At 41.3% G+C, this 23430-nt stretch overlaps 1 protein-coding gene across 2 annotated transcripts in view; it reads right to left on the reverse strand.

The window, feature by feature from the left end:
- FBXL2 (F-box and leucine rich repeat protein 2) overlaps positions 1 to 11577 on the reverse strand; it is a 56057-nt gene extending 44480 nt beyond the window's left edge. For both annotated transcript variants that reach the window (XM_042806569.1, XM_032997436.2), the window contains exon 1: positions 11445 to 11577. In XM_042806569.1, coding sequence (XP_042662503.1) covers positions 11445 to 11447 — 3 coding nt within the window. In that variant the 5' untranslated portion in view covers positions 11448 to 11577. The remainder of the gene's footprint in view (positions 1 to 11444) is intronic.
- Between the last annotated feature and the right edge of the window lie 11853 nt (positions 11578 to 23430).

The raw sequence follows: 23430 nt of genomic DNA on the forward strand, positions 1-23430 counted from the left end.
TCCCAGTTAAAACTGGAAAAAAATGCAGTTTTTACTACTGAATACAAGAGGCATGCAACTTGCTCAGCCACACCAAGTACCATGCCTGCTACCCAAGTCACACATGAGGCCACAAACAGGTTCGAAGCTGCTTTCCCTCAAACTGTAAGTTTTATGTACTCTTTATGATATGATAGCTGTAGCTAATGCATACAAGTATTATTCTTATGGAATAATAGTATTTAGAAAAATTAAAGCATCTATTTAAAGTACTCTTACTCTGGAAAAAGTATGTTAGCCTTTAGAGTTATACTGCATTTCCATCTCAGAAGAAGAGAGGGACTTCTTCAAAGGCTCCTCAACATCAGTGTTCCCCCAAGTGAAGAACAGGCATGGAATAACCAGGGTAGTCATCTTCTAGATTAAGATTTGTAACATGATTTTGAATGTGTTCAAGTGGAGAGAAAAGACAGAGGGTACAAACAGGATAACATATTTATTCTTTGACCATTTCCTGATAATCTAAAACTTCCATTAATGAAATAAATACCCCGAGTGCATTTATGTATCACCGCTCTGAAGCAAACAGCATCGTCCTTTTTGTTTTTTACTTGATTTTTATCACGCAAACTTCTAGTTTTCTGTTTCTATTTATAAAAAAAAAAAAATACCAAAAACAATCAGTCAAGGAAATGTTCAATTGCTGTAAAAAACATTCTAATAATCTTGTCAAATATGATTTATTTGTCTTCGGTTACAGATAGTGCTGACAATGACATGCCCTCAAAATACCTGTATACAATAATACAAAAATAACAATTAAGAATACCAAGTATGTAGAAAGACTATTTCTTCTTTCCTTGCTTTTGCATTTGGTAGCAAGTTTGACTGTGTTAGTGACAGGGTATCTCAAATTCTAGAAAAGTGTGGGTTTGGACTGTGTAAAACCCCAAAACACAGCAGATAGATGTGCACAAGAAAAAAGGATAGGTGAGATTGAACATATGTAATAAAAGTTACTCTAAAACTAGATCTAAGTTTCCTGTTAACATAAGAAGAGATACAGAAAATCTCTACATTCTTAAAGGAATTGTGAGAACAAACAAAACAAAACCCACGAGAGAAAACTGCAATTGTTTATTACTTGAATCTTGAGACATTTCTTACATTCCTTAACTGACCTCTCTTGGTAGTACCCTCATCGTACTTCTGAAAGACAAGTTATAATGAGCTAAAAAGGGAGTATTTCCTTAAAAAAAAAAATGACCTGATACTTGCTTACACTAAATTTCTTCTGCAACTACACTGAGGTTTTTTTCCCTCTCTTTATTGTATAAATAAAGTATCCATTTTGTAAACCTGTCAATTCCAAAAAGAATAATATCCCCATTTTGCTTCCCTTTCCATATTATTAAACATACTAATTGCCACTAGTCCTAGAATATAACTTCTTGGTTTATCACGGCTTGTGACCATTAAAAGCATCAAGTATTATTCTCCTCTGGTCTAACAGTTAGAGATAAAGCTCTACTGTTTTCACCAGAATTACTGAGCTGAAGAAATCTTTTCTGATGGAGTTGCACATTTCTAGTTTTGTACCCAGTCTAGCAAAGAACTGTAATATGCTCAAAAAAGTTCATTTTTCTCAATAAAGAAACAAAGGAATATTCACCCTGGTTTATCATGCTTATCTAAAACATTTAGAAATTCCCTTAAGCTGGTATTTCAAGATCAAAATAAGGTTATACTGCTAATTTTGTTCATAGACCTTAGGTTTTTTTAATGATGCAATTTCGGCTGTCATTCAGTTCTCTATTGAAGAAGATTGTTTTCTTTACAAATTAAACAGTTTTGTTAGCAACTCAGCCATTATGGCTCCGTTCCACAGAGATATTTACGTACCTAATTTCCACTAAAATCAGAGTAGATATGGACTTTCAACCTGTCAGCTTTTCAAATCAAAAGTTATTAAAATCCAGACTCTCAAAATCAGCCTTGCTTAGTAGTGTGCTAAAGAAAGTAATTACGGGTAAATGTAAATTTAGGAAAGAAGGAAGATGAAGTCTGAGAAACGCCAAAGAACATCAGCAAAAAGAGAAGACATATACTGAAAACAAGGCTGAATTATTTATCAAGTAAGGAATAAAACCCAACATTTGGTCCTTGTCAACAAAGACGACTAGTTTAGAACAAAAATCCATACATTTCCCTTCTCCTATGTTTGACAGAGCAAATGTCCTGGTTATATTGTAAATATTGCCATATGTAGAAAGCATCAAGTCTTTCAGGTTTTCACTGGCAAGAACAGTATTTATTTAGTATTACTTATGCAGTAATAGGTATCATAAGAACAAAATGTTTTAAAGGAAAATCCTGACAAAATGAAATTAAAGCTTCATTCAGTTCCCCTGATATGCAGATTTTTGTTATCAAACACAATATCCACCAGCTTGCTGCACATCTCTCCTACTCAGCGGAAACACCTAATTGTTGTCTGTGCAATTTCCTTTTGCCACGCTACTGAAACTGCCCATTGCTATAGTGGCAGGAAAGCTAGCAGATCAGCTCTACTACCCAGAGCAGTTCACAAGCACGCTGAAGTAACAAATGGCATCCTATAAAGCTCTCTAGTTAAACACAGTAGAAAAATGGAGGAGGAAGAAGGAAAGGGAAAACAATCTTCCTTTACAATAAATTTCAGATAATCTCACATCTTACATTATAGAGTGCTCTCTAATGGTCAGAGAATTGCTGCTAGCTGGCGCTTCCTCCAGAAATGTACAATTAATGCATTAGACAGGCAGAATCATTTAACACCATGCAAGTAGCAAAATGTAACCGTATCTAGGCAACAAAAGGAGTGTTAGACAGGCGAACAGATATGCATTGCCAACAGAACTGAAATAAGTGATATTGAAGACACAACAGCTGATGGCACAGAACCGGTGTTAAAATAGAACCCAAGGCAAAGCTTTCTGTATAATCAATAAAATTCCGACACATCAAAGTGAACCTCGAAAGGCAATGCCATCTCAAACAAAGCTCATCTACCACAGAGACAGACTGGCCCAGTCTTTTATTTCAACCCCCATACACTCTCTGCCCTCCAGGTTCTCACTCCTATGCTCCAGCTGCTCCCCATGCTTGTCTCAGGCTTTGACTCTGTGCACTTTAAATTCCCAACCACCCTGGTTTGTTCTGGTCACTAACCTCTTTTTAGCTTGGACACCTTCTACCAGAGCCCAGGGCACTGTCTCCAGTAGGCTTATAGCTTCCTCCTCCATGTCAGATACCTACTGGATCTTTTGCACTGGTCTTTCCTCAGGATCTTTTCTCTTCCAGCACTGTGACAAACTGATGGATCAAAAGCAACTAACACCTCATTTGAAAGCCTTTTGTTCTTGCTGCATTGGTCATCTTCAACAATTAAGGCTCACCTTCAGAGAATAAGATCAAACACACCTGGGAACATCTCTATCTTTCCAAAGCGCCTTCCACTGACCTAGGGCTGCCTATAAAGGCCATATTGCTTTTAAAGTTTCCCCAGGGTAAGTGCCATCCAGCACAATCAAACCTGCCAGGCAGAAGCAGCTGGCTACACTGCCCACTTTGCTCCTTAGTTTTCTTCCAGAAGAGCCATCGTTCTTGTTTAGCCAGCACTGGTATTCATACCAGATCATTCACATTTTATTGGAGGGCATCGGTCTGGCTCTGCAAGGCCCTGTTCTCACTGGGTGACGGATCAACGTCATCTGTGAACTTCAGAGCTGATGTCCATAGCTGCACAACCCTATCTCGAGGCCTTTGGCCGTTCCAACTCAACTGCCTCTTAGCGTGAAGCAGAAGGTGCTTGAAGGTTGCCTTGCCTGTTGTCTCAAGCACACTAGCTCCTTCCCAGTTGACTAAATAGCTCACATCACCCTTTCCTGTGTGCCTTTCAGAAGTGCGGTCACCTACTACCAACAGCATATTTGGAAATCACCAGTCAAGCCTCTTCAGCTGTGTTGCTTAATTACTGCAAGCAGCCAAGGCATTAAGGCCCAACAGGTTAGCCTGACCCACTAGCTGAACTGCTCATCCTTTAATGCAAGACTTAACCTTGTCTCCTATAAAGTCATCAAAGAGACAGCAATCCTCTGAACTGGCCCCATATATTCAGCATATTTTCAGATACTGCTGTCTTACTTGCACTGTTATTTAAGTGTGCTGTGACACAGATTTATTTAAGCATTTAATTCATTGTAAATTCTGATACAAACCAAAGAGGTGCAGAACAAACTCAAAGTTGCATAAATTTTTCGGTACCGCGTCAGCACTTCAGACTAACTTGAGTGGGATAGTTCCTACTTTAATATGTTAATATTATAAGGGGGAAATCCAATGATTTGCAAAATTAGCGACTGACCTAATTACTTGCAAGCCTAAAATTCAGTTGAAAGATAGCATTTTATCACTACTTGCTATCATGTAACTGACATTTGATAAAACCAGAAAACATTAGGTTCAACCCAATATCTAACCAAAAGAAACACGCATTACACTAGTATTTGCAGAAAAGGTTTGCAAGTTCTGCTTCTCTCATGTTACTCTGAGATAAGAGCTACACGGAAGACTAACCCTCCATTCAGGTTATGATCCACCTAGTTCACACTGGGTCTTTTAAAGCATCCTGTTCTAACCACTACCAGAGAGGGGCAAAACAAATCTGAACCACATGGAAAAATAAAGTACCTCTTACCTAACTCTTCATGACTAGAGACTGGTTCAGCTCAGGGGGAAAAAGAAAAATAAATAAAAAAAAAAATAGATTCAACAACTACTGTTTAAACACTAAGAAATTTGGAAAAAGTTGTTAATTATAATCCCTGTATATTCTGTAAATATACATATAGAGACAGCTGAAAAAACAAGTTTGACAAACTTTTATGCTCATCATCTGTTAGTCATATACTGACTGGTAAATCTTTTCAGTTTGTTTTCTTTCTTTAAAAAAATATAATTTTAATGACTGAACATTTCCTTCTTCAGATATTTATCTATTATTCTTCTTTTAAGATCATGCACTTCCAAATAAAAACAGTACATGATGAAGCATTTAGATATTATTCCTAAAAAAAAAAATAAAAAACCAAAATAAAGCATTCAATTAACAGTCAAATCTACAAATCACTTTGAAGTGCCACATGGGGAAACCCTTATCATCTACTTTATGGGCTTGGAGATCAACTGACCTGTGGCAGAAAATTAAAGTAAAATGGATGAAGCAGTTGTTGACTATAGCTCATCACAAGGGTAGATTATGCATCGTACAGATTCTGTGCTCTTTTTTTCTTGACCAGATAAATAACAAAACCCTCCCTAAAGCACCAAGCAGGGACCCATGTGCAATTTTCAAAAGCCTAAATTCAAAACACCTGAGAAAGGTACCACTCAAGTAACTTTGAGACTCTAGGCAGAAATATTGGAATAGATTCTAAGGCAGCTCCCATCACAGCATTCACAGAGACTGTGCTCAAATTACAATTTGTTCCATCACAAAAATAATCCATTTCCTTTCATGCAGTCTTCTAGAATTATGCAATATAATACCCATTCTCAGACATTCAGAGCATGGTATGTTTCTGAAAAATCAGTTCAAGAGAAAAGTTGGTGTCCTTTTGTTTTAATGCAGCAGTATTTGGATTGGGATAACCATTCAGCCTCTGCCATCCAAATTTAATCCACATCATAGATTCATCAGAGCCCTTACGAGTACACATTTCAAAACTCCTCCTCTGAATCATCACTTCTGCATATAGTTGTTTTTACTGCCAGACATATGGCTAGGTTTTATTCCCAGTCTCCAATATTAGCATGCAAACTCACACACTGATGGCACGACAACGGAGACCTGAAATCCTCCCAGAATGTGCACACAGAGATTCTTCTGCAGGTCCATTTCCCCAGGAGTTTGCACCACTCTAATTTGCACTGACACAGTCCTCCCTCCAGTCACGCAATCCAGAAAAGCGATTCTTTTTCTTACTGAACTTAGCTCAAACTAAATGAAATTACAGTTTAAGCCCTGACTGCATGGTTAAAGAAGAATCCCTTCTCCTAAGCACTTGTCAAACAGAAGTTCTGAGTCCCAGTATTTTCCCCCCCAACATAACTGCTCTTCAGAAATACATTTGAGACGTAAAAGGTATAGTTCATTACAGAAATGACTCTATAGCTTCTACAAAGCCATTTCAAAGCTGTGCTTGATCTGCACTATAAACACTATGTCAGAAGCGATGTTTTTCCTAGTACTAAGAGTGTGAAATCTTTTATTACAAAGAACAAACCTCCTCTGCAAGGCAATCTCTACACAGTATGAACCAGAAAAAAAGATGACACAAAATCTGTGTTGCAGCTGCACACACCATATATGTAGTGTATAAATAATAAAAGCTTTCAGTTATAAGAGACAAAATTAGGTACCTCTTCATGATTACAAGCAGCAATTATAACTGACATCAAAGGAAATAGCATCACAGTAGCATTTCCAAAACACCGTTCTCAAACCATTCCAAGAAAGGTAAGAGGTTGAGATTTAGAAGAGAAACTGGATACTCACTTAATTGTTAGTATTTGACAAAATGTATGGTTCTTCAATTTCTGCAGAAATAAAATAACCTTGATATTTTTGCTTAAGAAGTAGATTATAGACCATTTTCAGAACTACAAGCACACTCAGACATTTTGCCCCTTAATATTTAGATAACTACTACATAACATCAAGTCATGATATGGAAATGCCTTTCCTCTGTGAAGCTCTGACCTCAATTTCAACCTCTGAAGACAGACAAACTTGACATACTGGTAGAGTTTCACATTTATGCAGATTTGATGATGTCTCCTTACTGATTTAAATTTACAGAACATACAGGTTAACCAGTTGAACAGCAGTCAAATTCAATTAAAGTAGAGTTTACTATTTCCTTTCACCTGAAGGAGATCACAGGAAAACACTGGGATAGAAAAAGAGAATATATCATGAAGTACGGCCAATATTTTACAGGTAGCAGCTTGATACCAAATTTTAAGTACTTTCCTGTGGGCTACACAGCAGCAGCTTGTGGCTCCAAGCAGTCATAAATGCGCAAGCCCAGAAAAGGGCACATTTCCAAGTTCAGTCCTCCTCTAGCACAAGGGCAGTGGTTCCTCCAAAGCAAAGATAACAACCCAAAGGGAATCACTCAAGACGTTGGCTGTAGTTGATTGCATCAGCTGAAGTCTCCTTGTATTTTAAACAATGCAACTATTGTTGCATTTCCATTACCTCACTGTACCCAATAGAAATTATTTTAGTCCATTTCAACTCTGACTGAAATTCATACTGTAGTTTTGCTTGGGTTTAGGTTTTTTCGGGGGGGGGGGGTGGGGGTGGGGTGGGGAACAGGACACAACAACCAGGTAGGGACAGGAAGGAGGTCATTGAACTTGGCAGAAATTATGCATTTTACAGATTCTGTGGTTTCTTTTTCTTGACCAGGTAAATAACAAATCCCTCCATAGGTAGACACTCAAATGCAATTTGCAAAAGCCCAAGTTAAAAACACTCGAGAAGGGTACTTCCCTTTGACCACTCAATTAACTTTGAGACTCCACAGGCATACTGAAATAGAATCTAAGGGAGCTTCCACCACATTTCACAGGGACTATACTCAAATTGAAATTAATCTCATTACAAAAGTAATCCATTTGGTTTCATGAAGCCTTGTAGAACCACACTATATATACAGATTTTCAGACATTCATAGCACAGTACATTTTCTTGAAAAATTACTCCGAAAGAAATGTTTGATCTTCACAAACTACTAGTAAAAAAAAATAATCTTCAATCTCAAGAACAACCAGTTCAAACTTTGAGAGATATACAAGTAATATCACTATCCTGAAAAATAAAGATGGAATCGACAGAGAAGATACCAGTATGCTGTGAATTTTAAGCCCATCATTATACTCTTTTAATACCTTATGTGTATGATTTTCTGTTTTAACAATGGATAAAAACCTCCTGCATTTTTAAGAATGCAAACCTGACTTTCACCATTTAGAAGTTACTCTGTGTTTACAATCTTCCTTCTCAGCAGCTTTACAAACAATTAGAATATTAAAGTTCAAGTGGGAAAGCTGTTTTGTAAAAGCTCAGACAGCTGGACTCCAACCCTATCAACACTCAAACCAAGTCACCCAAAATATATAGCTCAAGTATGATCAGATATTGTAACAGTTTTTATATTGTGCTAAAACATAAAGAGGAAAAAAAAAATAAGAAATCTATGGAGTATATGGATCACTTCCTAAAAAGGTTATTAGAAAGAATGCAAGTGAATGTTGTGGCTATCGTCTAAATCAGTTTGAGGACACTGTCTGAACTGTGAGGGAGAACTCTTCGGTTTCACAATTTCATCTGGTTTTGTCCTATGTAGCATATCCCATTTATGTGTATTTCTGATTCAGTAGAAGCACTACTAGAACTATTACACAAGTTGATAACAATTTATATGAAATTAGCCCAGTTATTCTGATTTCTAATTGACAAAACAGATGAAGTACTGTTAATGTGTAGCCTTCTGCTGGCATTCAGATCAATATTGTCACAGTGCCAAGATTAGTACTACTTTTCTACACTAACCTAAAAATAGTTGCCATGCTTCAGTGAAAATCTAACTTTTATTTTAAACTTCCTGTATCTGCTAGCCCCATGGTATCCCTGATTTTAACACAGATGAATAAATATTCCAGTCTATTATCAAAATAAGCAAGCAATAAACTAATGGTCCCTCTGATCTATAGGAACACCAATATTCCCAATGGTAAAAGGTCTGGTGTTAGTTGGTCAAAATTAATTTCTTCCTCACTTTTCTTGAATTTTAAACTATGCAGCTATGAAGAATTAAGAGGGAAAGAACACCGTAAACAAGACTAACCCTACCACAGAGAACAACAATTCAAGTATAAACATTCATTTAATAAAATACCTGAAAATTAAGAAAAGTATTACAAAAATATCACACTATTTAATCTTTTTCTTCTCAGCTGTCAAGTGCAACTAAAGAGCTGCACAATAGAAGAATTTCCGCAGCAGTAAGGCTTATTTGGTATAATTTCCAAGATTTTTACCTGTGCAATTAAAGCCACAATCCAGTGTTTCTTTGCAGATTCCATGTCTGCTGAGTTTAGACTATTAGAGGTACCTAATCAGGAATGTCAAAATGGACCACGAAGGAAAACTCCATACCTGGAGTGTGGTAAATGGAAATATTTACTTATATTGTGAAACAGTTCATAAATATTTTGTTCATTCTTTTTCAGTCTGTAATTTTTCCTAAGTTTAGAACATGAGATAAAAGTCAATTGAATAAAATGGATTTAAGATACTGTATCTTTGCTGATAGTGGAGTAAGATGTGTGATGGAATACTAATGTGACGTAGGACATGTTATTAAGTCGCATCATCCTCCACCAATACTACACCATCTGCAGCTCTATTCACTGATGATTACTCCTCCTTCTAGCCACAGATACATCCTAAAAACTTTGCAAACCAAACCCAACCAGATTCTGCATTGAAGCATACTGCGATCCCACACCGTCTATCCATATCTTTATTCCACCTCACATTTTAGTTTTCAATGTTGTCTTGCTTAGCTTCAAAACATATAAGCTAGAAATGGGAAGGAACAGAAGGGAAAGTGCAGGAGAAGAAAGAGAAGGGGCACAAACAAGCCTTCATGCAAAGAAGAGAAAAGTTACAACACCACATGGATATGCTCCTTCCCCTTGTGAGGCTGAGCGCTCCCTCTGCAGAACTTGCTTCAGGAAGCCTACTATCATTACACACACATAAATACACACATAAAGTGATTTTCTGCCCCGAAACACTGTGCATTTTCCCCGTGTGCGAAAGGCTAGCAACTGTGCCTTCTTCCTGTATGAAACTATCACTGTGAAGCAATAAGGCATCCGACATTTAAGCTGTAATTGAAAACAGGGATCATACCAATACCCTTTCCAGACATGCCATGCCTGTCCCTACCCACTCCCCCTTTCCTTTCACAAACATCACAATGCACCTCTCCCCTGCCACTCGCTACGTACACGTACCATATCACGTCCCCACAGAGAAAACCTCAACCACTCTTCCTCCTTTGCTGCACCCTCCACACAACAGACACTCCATGATACACCATCTCTACATACAGATGCAACAAACCTCGTGCCCCACACACACACACCCCACAAATTTGTTATAAATGCATCTGTGCATACAGACTAAACCATCACAGCGATGCATGCTTATACCTATAGGCAACTGCTGCTCTGTGCACACAAAATACCAGACTCTGTATCTGCTACATACATACGAAAGTACAGATAATCCTTGCCACACCCATAGCATACATGCCTATAAAAATATCCACATATTATGCCACACCCAATATTCACTATATACACACACCACTGACACAAGCCCATACCAGACAGCAGTACACACACACAACGACATACATGCGATGCCATGCCACGTCCCTGCACGTAATGTCACAGCTCTGCTACAACACAAATACAGGCATATCGGAAACCCAAATCGTAGCAGATACATACACACACTGACACAGAGGGATGTTATTACGCTCGTGTCCCACCCTACGTCTGCTATACACACACATCTCAGGCCACACCCTGTCTTATAGCACATGCACAAGCATACAGCCCAGTGCCCCACACTGTAACACCCCACGCCCGCTCCGGGCACTGACACACACCTTACCTCGCTCTTTACTTTATATAGGGGGGGGTCACACACCTCTGTCACGCCCCACCTTGCACACCCATACACATAAACACACACACAATCATCTCTCCTGCGTTACGCAGGGGGGACAGCACACCCCCGCCACAGCGGCGCACTCCAGCCGCGGCTGCCCCAGCGTTACAGCGGGAGGCGAGACACCTGCCCCGCCTCACCCCCAGACACGCAGCCGCCTACTGGTCTTATCCAGAGAGGGACCATGCGGCCCCACCTGCTCTGGACGGACGGACAGACAGACTCTCCCCCCACCGTTACACCGGGGGACGGCACAGCCTCCCCCAGGTATCCCCGCTCCCCGGGCCGGGCCGGGCCGGGCCGCACCGCACCGCACCGCACCGCCCCACCGAGCGCAGGCATTACGCCCGCCCCGGCCGCCACCCTCCCCTCAGGGCGAGGGGGCCAGCCCCGCCGCCCGGCCCCGCGGCCGCTCCACACAGCCCGGCCGGCACTCCTCCCTCCCCGCCGCCACCTGCCCGCCCCGCCCCGCCCCGCCCCGCCCCGCCCCGCCTCGCCTCACCGCCCCGGGGCCCCGAGCGGCCGAACCAGCCCTCCCCCCCCCCCCCCCCCCCCGATGCCGCGGGGTGGCGGGGGGGGGACGCGGCGGGCCGGGCCGCGGGCTCACCATGGCAGAGGCGCGGCGGCGAGGCCGGTTGTCCCGGCGACGCGGAGCCCCCGCAGAGGGCGCCAGGTGCAACGCCTGCGCGCGCGCCGCCGCCGCCGCCGCCGCCGCCGCCGCTGCCGGAGCCGGGGCGGGGCGGGGCCGCCGCCACCCCACGTGACCGCCACCGCCCTCTGCGCGGTGGGGCCGTGTCGCCCCGCCCCTCGCGGCTGCTGGCCCCGCCCCTCGCGGCTGCTGGCCCCGCCCCCATCTCAGGTGGCGCCGTGAGGGGAAGGGGGGGGGGTGTTGAAATGGCGGCCGGTTGGTCTGTGAGGGCTGCCGGTGGCGGGAAGGAGAACCTGGCTAGTCTCCGAGCCCGTCAGCGCGGTGAGGGAGGGCTGTCGCCCTGACCCGGCTCCCTCCCGCTTCTCATCATGCGGCCAGCCGCCTTTTCTCTCGGTGGGAAGGGGCGGTTACCCCTCACCCGCCGGCCCTGGGCGTTCAGAGCTGCCTGTGCGCTGAGGAGACGAGGAAAGGCCGGGGCAGCTGCCTGCTCTCCTGAAGGGCTGCTGGGTGTTACTAGTGCAGGTGTAACTGCCCCCAGCTCCTCCCTGGGCACAGGAAGACTTAGCAGCGTTGGGCAAAATGACTGCTGGCAAAGTGTTTTGTCCGAGATGCTGCCTAGTAAATTGGAGGGGCTGCGACCACAGCATGCAGTCACTCCTGTTGCAACCGCGAGCTCAGATATAACTGGGGATGAGAACATCCCAAATTGCTACGGAAAAATCCACACAAGCTTGCCTGTCGGAGAGCCAAGCGCTTTAAAGCGATGGTGTACTGTCAGTAAGAGCACGGCTTGCTTCTGCAAACACTCTCGGCATAAAACCACTGTCAAAGCCAAATACAATATTGTTAATAGCGCACTTACAGGTTACATCTGTTCAGCAGTCACAATACTGCGTGCAAATCTGAGGCAATGGGGAAAATCAGGGAGAAAGAATTATCCCAGCAGGTATTGTTTTCTGTTGATTCAGTCCTTCAGATTTCTAAGAAATATAAGTGGTCATTGTACTATAACAGGAGTTTGCTATTTGGAAGAGGCTGCGCTTGTTGCTTTAAGGAATGAAATATTCTGGTTTCATTAACAGTAAAAAATAGTTTCTTACAAAAATGGCCTTTCTCAGAACCCACACGGAAATAGTTGGTACATGTACATACCATTCGTTGGCACATCTCTGAATCTACTGTCTTACACTCTCCAGATTTTGGAGAATGACCTGGTTCATGCAGTTGATCTGGTTTGTAGAGTTGGGAAGAAAGCCTCAGAAATGTGAAATATGTATAAACAATTTAGACGTGTTCAACTGAATTGCAGAAGGCCCAGACCATCAATTTCTAAATTCTATTGGTTCACATTAAAAAACAAAATACATGATTATCACAATACTTTTTGGGTTTTTTTTTTCAGTTCAGTGCAAATCTCTGGCCTGTATTATAAAGATAGTGACAAATTTTCCTATCAATACAGTAAAAAGAAAGAAATCTAGGGAGCTAGAATCAGCTGAAGTTGCAGCAACCTGAATAATAATAATAAAAAAAAATCTGATTTTGCAAAAAGAAGGGACACTGCAAAATAATAACCAAGTTTCATGAAGAATAGTTCAGGATAATTAGCCCAGTTGGGATCTGGTTTGTGCAAGGGAGGTAGGAGAGAAATCAAATGTGCAAGTAGACTCTCTGTGGCCTAACATCACCTCTCATTTGATTGAAAACTGTCAGGAGTGGAACATTACAGAATAGATTTAAATCAATATTTTATTTATAAAAAGACAGCTCTTTGCTTCACCTCTCAGGAAATAGAAGACAGTCATATATTTGCCACCTGTGTATTTGTTTAGGATGTGAGAGGCTGAAATCCGTATCTTTGGCTCTGGACCACCTAATGATGTTGCAGCACCGCACTACTGACTTTCTGGACTCCTTTTTGTCTATGTTGTGGTATCACTTGAAAATTCAAGAAAAGCTTACTCAAAAAACCCCTCTAGATTGTCTTGAGTTTTGTCAAATAAGCCATTAGTTGTGGAAATGAGACTTCAGAAATGTGTGTACAGCAGTGTATACGTCTCGGGCGTGACAACATCCTGTTGTGTCTTCTCCATTTCTTGTCTGTGGAATGTCTCAGTATATACATCTGAAGTGTTAAGAAAATATATCCATGTTTAGCGTCTTGTTTTCATCCAATCCACAGTAGTATTGTGCAATGAAAAATTTTTCATCCAAAAAGTTCCCAGCTAGCTCTAATTTTAGCATTCTTTTAAAATCATTAGGTTTTTAGATAATGCCTTTGCACTGGTATCTTTAGAATGACAGATTAAGTAAATTATTACTTATGTCTTTTTATATTTTGTAAGCTGCAGGGCTATGTTCAACAGCTTCAGCTTGACCTTTGAACTTGACTGTCTGAAGTTCCTCCCAATGCTGACCCAATTCCCTTCTTACCTACCTTTTTACCAAACTTTAAAAAAAAAAAAAATAAAAATAGTTTAAATACTTGTTAGAGAAAATTAACAACTGCCACCCAGGAGAGGGTTGGGTTAGCAGTGTGATTCTGGAGGTCTTTGCTGTTGCTGAACAGCAGCCTCAGGGTCTCTGGGCTGTTAGGTCCTATGGCCCAGAAGAGACTTTTGGATTCCAGAAAGCCACTGCAGAGTCTGAGTATCCCAGTCTCAGAGCAGGAATTTTGTTTCTGGACTGCAGCCATTCATGCTTTCCCCAACTTCATAACCCGTGAAGATTTCCCCACGTTTGTCATTTCTGAACCTTGCCAGGCTGCAGCAACTGAACCTTTTCAGTGCAGGAGGAAACTTGCTGTGCAGTAGCTTCCTCTACAGTAGTCCTTTGATTGTTGCACTTCCTTGAGTCTGGAAGTGGGTCAGTATTCTTAGGAGTGGACATGTGCTTATAAATCTACATATAAATATTTCCAGGAATTTGCCTTGCTGAGCGAAGGCATTTGGTATGAAAGAAGTTAATTGTTACATCTTTCCTTCACTTTTCCCCATCTCCCTTTGTGTAAGCCAAACAAAAGTAAGTCCCAGAGAACAGGCACGGTAAATTTAACTTGCACCAAGACTGATCATGTTAACACAGCTCAGCGGTGAAGGGCTTTGACTACAGGTGTGTAGGAAAATGGCTGTAGGTAGTTAACTTTTGAAGCTACTATACTGGCTCTTCAGGAGCTCATTTTTCCTTAAGTTAAATGATTGTGATAAGAAGGTCCACATCTGTTCATTGCCTTTATGAGTGCAAATGGTCAAGGGAGTTTATCTTGTTTCTGGGATGCTTTTCTGGTACTCTGTACATGTTCACATTAAGCATAAGCAGGTGAGGGTTTAATGCCTGACACAGCTTTTCATGTACTGCCCTGTAAGAACTGATAGACCAAGACTTCCCAAACTGTTTCTCCTCCCCGAGCATGGCACCAGCATATGCTAGCTTTGTGCCAGGATTTGTACTTCTGTGGTGGTGTCGCCTTGTCAAAAGCTGCTTTTATACCGCTAGTAACACATGTACCATAGGTTGGGAATATCCTGCCCTACCCAGATAATTTCTGGGGGTCCAACCCACGGACGTGGCAAAGGGGCACAGTGCATCCTCAGCCGCCTCATGCCTGGATTGTGAGAAGCATGTAGCATGCTGGCAGGCAGGGCGGCTGTTCAGAGGCACCTCGGCAAGCTGCAGAAACGGGTTGGTGGGAACCTCGGGACACTTAGCGAACACAAACTCCCAGTCCTGACTCTGGGATGCAGCAACCTGCTGCAGCAGCACAGGTCGGGGGCTGACTGGCTGGCAAGCAGCTCTGTACAAAGGGACTTGGGGGTCCTGGTGGACAATGAGCTAGGCAGGAGTCAGAAGTGTGCCCTGGCAGCAACAAAAACTGCATTAGCGAGAGAGTAGCTTGGAGGTTGAGGGAAGTGATTATACCTCTCTGTTCAACACTTGTGAGACTGCATCTAAAGTACTGACAGCACTTTTGGGTCCTGATCATTAGAAAGATGTGGACAAAATGGAGGGAGTCCACTGGAGGAGCACTGTAGTGTTTGAGGGCTGCAGCATATGCTGAACGAGAAGAGACTGGGTGTTTGTTTAGTCTAGAGGAGGAGACCAGGTGGGATCTAATCACAGTCTTCTACCTAAAAGGGGGGTTGTAGAGAAGATGAAGCCAGACTCTCCTTGAAGATGTCTTGTGAAAGAATAAGAGACAATGGTCACAAGTTGCAACAAGGGAAATTCCAATTGGATATAAGGAGAATATTTGTGGCAATGGGAGTGGCTGAGCACTAGAACAGGGCTCAGAGAGACAGCGGTGTCTCCACCATTGAAGATTTTTGAAACGTGGCTGGACAAGACCGTGAGTAACCTGCTCTTACTTGAAGTTAGCTCTGCTTTGAACAGAAAGCTGGTCTAGAGGACATTTGGAAGTCTCTTCCAACTTTGATTATTCTGTCAATGCTAATGTGTAAAATTGGTTGGCAAAAATATATACATGGGGAATTTCAAATGAAGCCACAGGAAGTGCAGAAGAATTGGTTTCCTTCAAATTCAGAAAGCAGGGAGTATCTGCAAGCTGATAGATGCCTGAGCAGTTGGGCATACACGGGCTGTCACGTCTGTGCAGTCAGTCCAGTGTCTCCCAAAAGTCACCAGCTTCTGTGCATATGCAGGTCTGTGGGTATGTCCCAGGTCATCTTAACACGTGGCAGCCTGGTTGTGGTCCCTGTACAGTCACTCTGATCATGCTGCCATGCATCAGGGTATCCCAGACAAATAAGGAAGTCTTCTGAGTGTTGACCAGACAGTATTTTCAGTCAGAAAAAAGGAGTATGTGTGGCAGCTATGTGTTTAAGAATTTCCCCATAACACCTGTCTTTCCTACTTTTGAGAGGTCATTGTTGGTCCTTCCTTTATTTTCCCATTCAGGAAAATCCGAGGAGGTGCTCTTAAAGTCAATTCTGTATTTCTGAATCTTTGCGGCAGTGAATTACTTTATACAAACAAAGAACAAAGATTCAACCAGATAAAAGTCTTTGAACTTTATCAGAGTTGCTCAAATAATAATGAGCTGGCAATGTTTGAAAATTATTATCGGTGCGATAAGCCATGGCACCAGTCCTATAAGTGCGTATGTGGTTGGTTATCCTCACCTACTGAAGTAATTCAGTAAACACAAAACCAGAGAGCTGCTATAGAAGTTCCTCCATATGCAGCCTCAGAATATTCTCTGTATGTACTTCTAACATGGTACATTTAAAGTGCATTTCAGAGCACGCTCTCTTTTGCCATGCAGAAGGATCTCTGCTAGGGTGTTTTAATTTCTAGTTTAAATAAGAAGTGTTGAAATTTCTATTTTAAGTAAGAAGTGTTGAAATTTCTATCACATTTGCCCTTAGAAGGTACTTGTTTGGGAAAACCAGTTTGATAAAAGTTTGGAAAGTTGACTTATGTTCTCGACAAGGACATAGTATGTATGTTTACCTGCTGTTGCATATATCTATCAACACTTAACAGATACAGCCTAATTTTCCATGTGGTACAGACTTGTGGTAGCAGTTTGACCATGTGTGGCTTCCCCAGTAGCCTGGTATATTTGACTCGGAGCTATGTTCAAAAAGCTGAAGTCAAAATTAGAGGAATAAAAAGTCACTGTAGTAAGATTTATGTGATTGCAAATAAAAATAAAACTTAGGTTCACGAGTATAGTGGTATTTTATTGCCTGTCCTAATCTTCTGCCTGTGTCAAATTTCAATAAAACTGTTTAATACTTCTTTGAATTAGTTCTCATTTGCTGCATTCTTGTGAAACATTAGGATGACAGAAGCAGCAATGGAATATGATACCCTTTACAAAGCGTGATAAAGTCCTTTGCTCATACACTGTGCTGCTCTGATTTTTGCTTTTTTTCTTTTTAATTTACAGACACCTGTAAGCCACTCACCAACAGATACAAATGTGATCTTAAAGATATTTTACAAATAATTTTGCTTGAGCTTTGTGTTTGGGGAGAATGTATGTATATTTATTTGCATAAAAGTACCAGACAAAAATTTTCAGATTGTTGCACTCAAATTATTGGTAAAGCTTAGTAGACCTAATTTGAATTTAGATTAGGAGTGTGGTAGCATCCAAGCATTCTGCAGTTTGAAAATGATGCTTGATAAACCCATTCTATGCTGTAGATTGTGTCTTGGAATTTTCTAATAATGTTAGTTTGCAACTGTGAAATAAAAGTCTTTTAATGTAGTTAGTTGTTGGTCAGGTAAACTAAAAATCATTGCGTCTGTGTTGTCTTATCAGGTAGAAACCTGAATGGAGTTTTGTTGGATAAAAGCAGAAGAGGAGATAAATACTAGCATTTTAAACAGAGAGTGTAAATTATTGTGGTCAAATGCCTTGGCAGCATGTCTGCTTTCTCTAAACTTGGAATACATGCTGCTGCTTTAACAGAACAGATATTTCATGCCTCTGCCATTTCCATTATCATATATTTCTTATTTGTGATTTCTTAAATGTAAAAAATATGCCTGCTTCTTTGAAAAAGCAAACATTGTGAAACATTGGTCTTTAGATTAGACTTAAATGCAGAAAGGTCCTTCTCATATGGCTCACCAACAAAAGGCTGGAGCACAGTAGGGAACTTAGATAAAGAGATATCATAGACACCTACTTTATACAGTCTTCTGGTTTCTTTGGAGTCATTGCTCCTTCTAGTGAGGATTCCTTCCCAAATTACCACTTTGAACTGGACACCTGAAGCTTTTGTTTTGTTTTGTTTGTATTCATGCATGGGTTTGGACACAGCTGAGTTTCAGGCATATAAATCAGCTGCTTGTTTTAGAAGAACAGATTCCCTTTATAATGACCTGTGAGAAGTTAAGAATCTACCTGCTGCCTATTGACTGCCTAGGTAACCTGAAATTAGATGCCTCAAGATGCAAACACAGTTATACGGACAAAGCGAAGCATAAATATCGATGTTACCAGGATCTTATCAGGGAATTACAGATGCAGTGCCCACATAGAAATAAAGAGTAGGGTAGGATCTTTTTGAAAATGTTGCTTTTTGTGGACTCTTCAGAAGGGTGCATTTCCACTGAAGACCTCAGTGTATTTCTGTCACTGGCATCGTTCTCAGATTTCCTAATGAAGTACTGTGTTTCTAAATGCCATGAGGCAGTTTTGGTTTCTATTCTAAATCCAGGTAAACTGAAGCATGGAGACAGTATGGCCCATGTTCAGATAAATATGACTGGTCAGAAGCAGTGTTAGAAACAGAAAGCAGGAGTTACAGAATGTGGTATACACTTGGAGAGAGAAACGTGGGTTGCCTGAATGTCCTCTGAAAATTAAATGAACATTCGCAACCGAAGCTCCAATCCTCCAGACTCCCATTACTAGGTAGAGTACTTTCTACTTTGATTTCATGAGGTCTGTTAAATGATAGCATGCACTGCTTTGGGTAGCAAGTGTTTGCAGATGGATCCCTAAAATGCCTTCTATGGAATAAAAATGAGAACAAGAATTTTGAGGGAGGTTGAAACAACTGCTAAACCTATTACTAATGGCTGATTGGAAATACTGTAACATATCCAAAAAAATGTGCAATAACATAGAAAAACATGCAAAAAGAAGGCCAAGACTATATTTCTAAAGAATTTCCATAATCTCTGCATTCTTATGTAGGAAATATATTTTAAATATTTAACATATATCTAAAAATAACTTTCCGTTTGTTTTACATCAAATGGTGACAAAATCCTAATGACAACCCTTCAACTATCTGTTGTAATAAGCACATTAGTGAAGAGAATAATAAATTATGAAGGGTGAATCATACTTATTTCAGATTGGATATGTTATTAAGACTATATATGAATCCATACAGAATATATTTTTGTGTCCTTTCATTATCAGAAAAATAAAGGCGCAGCAAAAATAAATCTGTAACTTTTTAAGAGCTTCCTTCCTTGACAGTCTCTGAACTAAATTAATATTCACTGTAATTCTACTGACATCAATGAAATTATTTCAAGAATTCATACTTTGAATTTAACTTATTTTTTTCTTTTAATTATACTTTATACGGAAAACAGAAACAGCCAAGCAATCCCAAGGAATTTCTAGAAATTATCAGTGAAATGCTGTCTGCTTTCATAGAGGTTACCCATTGGAATACATACTTCTTTGGTACATGTGTTATGCTTTTTTAATTTTCTGGAGGACAGGTTCTTCACAGGAATAAAGATTTTCCAGAGTTACAACAAATGCACAGGCAGTGTACCTCAAATAGAGCAAATTTTTCAAAGATACAGAATTGAACAATTACTTTAATTAGTCTAGGGACAAGGTCCCAATTTCATTAATTGTTGGAGAATGGCTCAGAGACAAGGGTCCTGAGCCCACCGAGCAATTGTATGATCAGAGCCTGCTCTAGCTGCTGATGCTGGGCCTCACTAGGGTTTGCCTGCAGCTGCTCACAGCTGCTGATACAGGAGGAATGTCAAGGACGCTTCAGCCCTGTGTACCGTGGTGTTGGTCTGAGAAACCTAGTGTTATGATAACGGTGGTCTGAGAAACATTGTGTTACGGTACTGTTGTGTATCGTAAACAAGATAAGAGGAATTAGAAATAGTAACATGAGAAACTTAGTGTTATGAGAAGCTTGTGCTGTAAGCTAACTGCAAGTAGGTGGACCGTGCGAATACGACCTTTAGAGCTTAAGCCAATCAGCTAGTGACTAGTAGGCATAATTAGTAGAAGGATTATAAAAGGCTGTAACGAAAATCAATAAACTGAAGCATGCTTTATCACTCATATTGAGTCGGCTGCGTTCTTCCTCCTTTAGCCTGGGTCCTCGGCCGGCCTCGGCCAGCAATTAAGTCTATTGGAAAGATAACACTGACATCAGTGGATCAAGATCTGGCATGGTTTAAGATTTCCTCAGAAGTCTGTGAACATTTTGCATTCAGTGCTGGGTGGTATATAAGCATGTACCTTGTGCGTGGAGAGTCCCTGATCTCTTGAATAGCTGCCGTTGGTCCCCCCTCACATTGCAGTGATGTCCCACGGCTGGAAGAAGGCCAACAGAAGTCCTCCAGCTTGTTTCTCGAAGAGCCTGAACATCACCTGCCACTCGGCGAAACTTAAGTGGCACCCATGAACAACATGGATGTTAGATGCCAGGTCTCACATTCTCATGGCTTGTCAATTTAAGGGCAATATCTCCTTGCATCGATTAATGTATTATTTAAGGTCACTTGCTGGAGCACGCCCTACCTCCTTGTTCACCTATAGGAATATGACCAAGCCTGTGTATTTTTTGCATCCATTGTGTACGTTTTCTGCAGCAGAGTGACTGGCCTTATGTGTTTTCTCTTCCTATCAGTCACAGTCTGGCTAACACTGAAGGCAGAAACCAGTCAGAAAATGAGCGGGCTTAGGATCTCTGAAACTATGGGGAAAAAAGTCAGAATTTGAAGGAGAATGAGGATGGATGAAAAACAAATGTTATACAGAGAAGTGGTGACAGCTGGGTGAAGCAATAGCAAGTTTCAAGCAGAAACAGTTACCGTTTAAAATGTGAAATTGATGCTAAGCTATTACTACCGATAATGTACACTGTGACTTTATGTAGTATACTCTTCTGTTCTGAGAAAAAATATCAATCCTGAAGTGACAGCAAACAAGCTAATCTTATGCAATGAAAGTAGAGAAAGCTTTGTACATACCAATTAAATTACTTTGCTCACAGATACGTGTTTTATAACATTCTGCAGCATTATCTCTTCCTGATGCCTTCTCTGTGATTTTATGCTGTCCTGGAGTTACCCATGGTCATCCTTCTGCTGTATGCCTGGCATTCACTGACTACTGCAGCAGTACTGGGTTGAGGTGTGGATTTGGGAGCTAGGATGCCGGAAGAAAAAACTCAGAAGGAAACACCATAAGGCTGAACGTTTCTCAAGAGTCAGCTCTATAGAGCTGATGGGTTGGGAAGATAGCCATGATTTTACACTAGCCTTAAAATCTTTCAGACTGCAACACAGTATTCATTAGTGTGCAGAATTTCAGACCGTTTGAAACCAACATGTAAGAGGTAACTAAAGCTGTCTTTTCCAGCAGCCGTTTTTCTGAACAGCACACACGATGTAGACTTACAGTGTCACAGAATAATTCATCCTGGAGGGGACCACAGGCAGTCATCCTGTCTGACTTGCTGCTCAGAGTAGGATTGGCTCTGAGGTCAGGGCAGGTGGCTCAGAGCTTTAACCAGTTTGATCCTGAAAACCTCCAAGGATGGAAATGGCACAGTCTTTCTGGGCAACCTGTTCCACTGCCTGATTATCCTAAGAGAGAAAAAGGATTTCCTAATACCTGGTAAAAACCTCTCTTCTTTCATCTTATGCCTGTTGTCTCTTGTCCTCCCATTGTGCACCACAGTGGGAGGCTCCATGTTCTCAACAGCCTCCCAACAGGCACTGGCAGGCTTCTATTAGGTCCACCCAAAGTCTTTCCTTCTCCAGGCCGAAAAAGCTGTGCTCCCTCAGCCTCTCCCCCCAGGACAAGCACTCCAGCCCACCCTAACCATCTTGGTGGCCCTTCACTGGCCTCACTCCAACTTATCTTGTACGGGGCATCCAAAACAGTACACAGTATTCCAGATGTGGTCTAATGAGCTCTGACAAGAGGGAGATAATAACTTCTCTGCAACTACCGGCTGTGTTCCTGTTAATACAGCTCAGGATGCAGTTGGCCTTCTTTGCTGCCAGGGCTGATGTTCTTCGCTGCTGGCTGATGCTTGGCTTGCTGGCCCCCAGGACCATCAGAGTCTTTTCCATAGAGCTGTGCCCCTGCCAGGGGGTGCCATTTTGTTCTGGCTTTACCTCTCCCGCTCACCGTTACCTCTTCCTTTGACACAGCCCCAGAGTCTGAAGGTTCTAGCTTGTCCTGCAGATGGATGGAACAAAAAGGGGTTCTTCTCAGAAAGGATGAGATAGTCTAGGGCTGCAGATATTGCAAGATGAGCTGCAGTAGAAGCACGTGCGTGGTATGTGTTAGGTCTATAAACAAGGTGTTTGCATTTCTCTTGTAGTGAATGAAGAGAGGCAGGCTTCTTTTTCAGTGAGGCAGGTGTGAGGCAGTAACTATCCTAACAATTTCCCTCAGCAATCACCTTGGTCTCATCATTTGCTTTTCCTCAGATGAGGAAAAGTCTGAGAATCAATTTCATAACCTCATTGTATATCGTGGAATCTGAAATCACTGAGGAATGAACATTATCAGTTCCAGTTGCTTTATCCATCTTTATTTTTGTAGAACTATTTGGTTTTCTTTGCTTGTCTTTTTGCCCTTTCAGACAAAAATGACATTTGACAGCCGGAATGACCACTCCATGCTACAGAAATGAACTAGAAAATGATACTGAGAAGCAAGACATTCGTGCGAGCATAATTGTAGAGGATTAGGCTTCGGGTGGGTGGAATGTGCCTGTTGCAAAGGTTCTGTGGTAAAATTTACTGGAGCATAACATTGGGGATTTGAAAGACACAGATAAACCAAACCAGCATATGTGTTTGCACTATTTTGAGTGGCATTTACAACACAGGGTGGTAAAAAAACCTCAACTCAAAACAAACCAATTCTCCAGGCACTGTGTGAAGCTTATGCTCAGAAAAAGGCCAAAAGAGAAACTAGTGCAGTTTGATGGACAACACAGCTCTGGACTAGGGTCATGACAGCAAGTGATGAGGTAGAAAAAGCTGGAAGAGAGTCCATGTAATTAAAGATCAGAGAAAGAAGAGCAGTGCAATTGCTATTAGATCCCATGTTAAAATTTGTCACCTACTAAAAATGTATTTTACGGTAATATTATATTGAAAACATTAAGTTACTGTGGTGACAATATTCCTCTATTCAAGTTATTTCCTGACAAAAATAAGATGTTTTCTGTCA

The sequence above is a fragment of the Tyto alba genome, unplaced genomic scaffold (assembly GCF_018691265.1).
Source record: "Tyto alba isolate M040663 unplaced genomic scaffold, T.alba_DEE_v4.0 Super-Scaffold_46, whole genome shotgun sequence".
NCBI lineage: Eukaryota > Metazoa > Chordata > Aves > Strigiformes > Tytonidae > Tyto > Tyto alba.